Raw genomic sequence first — 4,601 nt, 5'->3', positions numbered from 1 at the left:
AATCCCAGTGCTCTATTATTTGATTAATGTTCCAAGTTGGAACTAACATACGACGACATATATAGTGCATGCATGTGTTTCTTCATAACATGCAATGGTTTTTATTTATGATAGAACCTAGTGTTTCTCCAATATAATTATCATCATCAATGCTTCAAAAGCTCTTAATTAGCTAAATTTTAGGTTAATAATGAGTTGATAAAGTGCCCCAATGAAACCATCTGGAAACAGTCCACCGGTTCCAATGGTGGCGTTGCCGGTTCCAAAAACGATCCTCAAAATCTCCCGTTCAAACCGTGCATGTGCAAGGGAATTGACATCCCCCGGTACCACGTTACTGGTAGTTCGATTCTCTGCTCCGAGTTGGAATGGCACAATCAAACCTTCATCCTTCACACCGCACCCCCCAAGTCGATTAACCACTTCTGAAGTACGGTTGGTGAGTTCCGCCATTGTGAATGTGTATGGCGGCACTGTTGAATTGACCCCATCGTTAAGTATTGTTCGGAGAACTCCAAATGCTGCTGCCTCGTTGAGCCCGATTCCAGCCACCAGCTAAATAAGAAAAATAATGAAGGCAATGATTCGAGATTAGATTCAAAAGAATGAAAGGAGGAAAATGTAGTCACCTGTCGTTGCTCGTCGCCTACGATCGAAGGTATAATTCCGGCGTAATATTGTACTATAAATGCAGAAATAGCTTCCGCTGCCAGCACAAAGCTGGGAGTGTTGGCGTAAATATTGAATGGAGGAGACAAAGTAGAGACATTGAAACCCAGGTTCACAAATCCGGCAAATACTTGTGCGCTAAGATCCAACTGTGGTCCTGGAAATGGAAGATTGCTCCGGAGTACTTGCTTGATAGCCCTGCAAAAATCAATTTCATTAAAACATGTAAACTAAAATAGTTGCTAAATTACGCGTAAGTTTTCATTTTGGTCAATTAACTAAAAAAAGCTATAATTAAGTCACTGAACTATTCAGAAGTTTTTATTTAAGTCATTGGGCTGTAAATATCTATACTAATGGCTTTCTCTATTCGCATTGCCTACACCATCGAAAGCTCTCTTTCCCCTTCTCTTTTATAATTCATTTTTTTTTCATGAATTAGGTTTGGATGCCATGAATCTGCAAACCAAAATTCAAACATTTTTTTCTCCGATCTTTGACGCTAACCGTCAGATTGATTTGAATCTAAGTCATGTTCTTTTACTCGTTGATGGGTACTAATCCACCATAACGATCATCAAATCGTTGCTTGGAACTCACTTGTGGAACTTTTATTTTTCTTAAAAAAAAACTTAACAGTCTAGTAACTTAAATTTTTTTGAATAGTTCAGTGATTTAAATTAAAACTTACCCATGGTTTAGTGACTAATGGTATAGTTTACCAAACATTTATCCCATTTCTTAAAGTTTAATAAAAAGCATCACGTTAAAATATACTCCAAGTCCATGTAATCTTCGTGCATTTAGAATTTAGTCTACTTACCTTTTAGATTTAAAACTCAGATCTAATTGTTAGCATCGTTAAAATATTTTCATTAAATTTGATGGTGTGATATTTTGAAATAAGAAAATACTCAGTTAATAGCAAAGGCAAATCTAGAATTATTTTTAGGGGGCAGAATTGAACAATAAATTTTTGAGTGATCAAATAATTTTATCATGTATTAATTTATGATTTCATCTTTTTAAAAAGGACTAAATAGATTTTTTTTCATTTTTTTAGGGCCAAAGTGTAGTTTTACCATAAATTAATTTTTAATTTAATCATTCATGAGGGGACTTAAAAAGAAATTTTTCCCTTTTTTTAGGAGGTCATGGCCTCGCCTACCCGGTCAGATTCGCCCCTACTTGATACCATGTAACAAATAGAAAACATTGTAATGAACTTGGAAAGATAAGTAAAGGGACTATATTTCAAATGAATGAAGAGTATAGGGACTTGGAGCATATATTAACCAAATGATTATGGAAAGTATGAAAGGGTCGGAACCTGAGATGGCCAACAGTAGCTAAACCAAGTTCCTCAATAACCCTACGGGCGGAGTTAGTGATATTGGCAAGGGTGGCTCCAATGGGGACAGGACCTTGGACCAGACCTGGTGATATACCATTGATTCCAACACCAACTGAAGCACGAAGAAAAAATTCTGCTTTATATATGAGCAAGTTCATAGAGAATAAGATCTTATCCTTGGAGGAAGCTGCTACTGGTCTGCATTGAGGTGTATGAATAACAGTATTGGCCATAATCATAGAGGATTGAAATGCAACAAGTAAAAGAAACGCATACAATAAGCACGATCGATTAGCCATTTTGTTTGAATTACTTAATAACCAGACCTGCTTATGCGAATTTCAGACTGGGGTTGATGTTCATCAGCGGCTGTGTTAGTCTACTTTTATAGAGAGGAAGATGAGAGAAAATTCGATATCAATGCAAGCAATATAGCTAGGTTGCATGTACGTTGGGGCTAACATTAATTGCTTAATTAATTCTGTACGAGTGGCATGTACGTCCATATAGAGCTCTTATTTAATTATTGATTTAATGTAAAATTTAGCCTTAAATTTCAATTTGGTTTTTATTTTTATTTATTAAATTTGGCCTTCAATCTTTTAAAAAAGAGTCAAAATTGACCATCAACTTTTTAAAACATTTTAAAAAGAGTTGAACTATTTTTTTACCGGAAATTCTAACTAAAATGTTAAGATTTTAAACATAGCAGCCCACATGGCAATCCGTGTGTACTTCATTTAAAAAAAAATTATGAATTTTTTATATATCCTTTTCTTTTTTTTAAAAATCAAGCATTAACTATTTCCTGAGTATTTACAGTCTAACAATCACAATTTATCTAAAGTTTCCCAAAAGTATCAGTAACTACAGTAGGACCGACATCAGAGTCTCGGATTTAATTTCCTGTAGAAAATCTGTTTTTCAAAAGTTTGTGGCATGATTTGTCCCAAAATACCCCTTTCTATGACATGCATGCAAACTTTTTTAAATTTTTACAATCCGAGTTTTGTAAATTTGTAGCTCTAATACCACCAAATGTAACATCCTCAACCCGGCCTAGACGTTAGACCCAAATTTGGGAGATTACATCAGCCACTGCGATGGCCTAGTATGATCGGAGTTTTTAAAATAGTTGTTTTAGAACATTTATTTATTTTTGAAGAAAACTTAGTCTATTTTCAAAAAAACTCACAGGTTATCAAAAAAACCAATTTAATTTAGCTTTCCTATGTAACGGTGACTACTTTTAAGAAAACTTAGTTAATTTTCCGATTTATTTACTACTCAATACTTATTTATAAATTAGAAGCGGAAAAGTGATAATAGTTTAAACTTTTAATAAAAACCAAGTTCATGCATAATTAATATTCATATTTCGATATCCTAAAATCAATTGCAAGATTCTCGTTAGATAAGAATTCTTTAAAGATTCAAAATCTAAACATCGGGATTGAGATGTACTTACCGATTCTTGGTTAAGTTTTGGAATATTTCTAATAACAATTTCGATTCGGTAGATAAACGAGTTAATGAAGATTGACTTTGATTCAAGAAAGTCAATAATAATTCAGCAATGGATTAAAATATGATGAAAAGAAAAGATGAAGATATAGAGAAAAGTGGGAGGAATTCTATTTTGGAATGAAAAATAAAATAAAATCCTAATGTAATAAGGACAGGGGAGTAAATAGTTAGGATTTCAAACTTTCAAGGGGCTATAGGGTAATTTATCCTTTTGCCGAAAATAAAATGAGAATGTGGTTGGCATGCTTTACCATAGATTATTACCTAATCTACCATAAAGTAAAATATTAAATGTTGGAAATTTTCGTTTTCAATGAAATGAAAATTTTAACACACTTCTAATTAACTATTTTAAATTTATTATTATATTTGATTCATTCTTATTTTTCAATTTGTTTGAAGTTATGGTTTATATTATTTATTTAAATGAATTGTGTTTTAAATATCATATTTATTATTAAATTATTTTAATAACTTAAACTCTTTTACTGCATAACTTTATTACTTTTTAACTTTTGAAAGTTATATTTTATATCTTTTAATTTTCATACAAGTCACTTTTCTTTTGTGTGTTTATACCCTTCTTTGGTTTTTCTTGGATGAACATTTTCATTTCTAAGTACATTTTGTAATTTTTTTATACTGAATTTTTAACTTTGTTATAAGTATGATGAAATGAAATAGGATCCAAGCTACATTTATTTATTGTATTTAGTAATATTATTTTACATTATTCAGCATAAAATTATCATTTTTATGCTTTTTTCCCCTTCTAAATGTCCTTATAAATGGGGTGTGTTCATAGGTGAATCGCAAGTGCCCTGTCCTCCTTAAAATGAAAATTTGTTATTTAGGCTCTCTAAATTTTTTTAAAAAATTTTAAATTAGTAAAGGTAAAATTACAATTTGATCCTCCCTAAAATTATAAAAATTCGATTTAATCCTTTAAAAACTATAAATATATAGACTATAAAAAATTAAAATTTTATTCGGTTCTTCTAAAAATTGTTCGACTTCGCCCCTAGGTGTGTATGTATATTAAAGGAAAGAA

The 4,601-nt window shown here is 31.6% G+C and overlaps 1 protein-coding gene across 1 annotated transcript; it reads right to left on the bottom strand.

Moving 5' to 3' along the window:
- LOC105762670 (ferritin-like catalase Nec2) lies at positions 1–2,360 on the bottom strand. Its single transcript, XM_012580485.2, has 3 exons — positions 2,000–2,360; positions 630–867; positions 1–555 (listed from the first exon to the last, which is right to left on the bottom strand). Exons 1-3 carry the CDS (start codon positions 2,320–2,322, stop codon positions 169–171), a joined length of 948 nt encoding a protein of 315 aa, XP_012435939.1. The 5' UTR covers positions 2,323–2,360; the 3' UTR covers positions 1–168.
- Between the last annotated feature and the right edge of the window lie 2,241 nt (positions 2,361–4,601).

This window comes from Gossypium raimondii, chromosome 12, assembly GCF_025698545.1.
Source record: "Gossypium raimondii isolate GPD5lz chromosome 12, ASM2569854v1, whole genome shotgun sequence".
Classification (NCBI taxonomy): domain Eukaryota; kingdom Viridiplantae; phylum Streptophyta; class Magnoliopsida; order Malvales; family Malvaceae; genus Gossypium; species Gossypium raimondii.
This window is presented reverse-complemented; position numbering and strand designations above follow the sequence as displayed.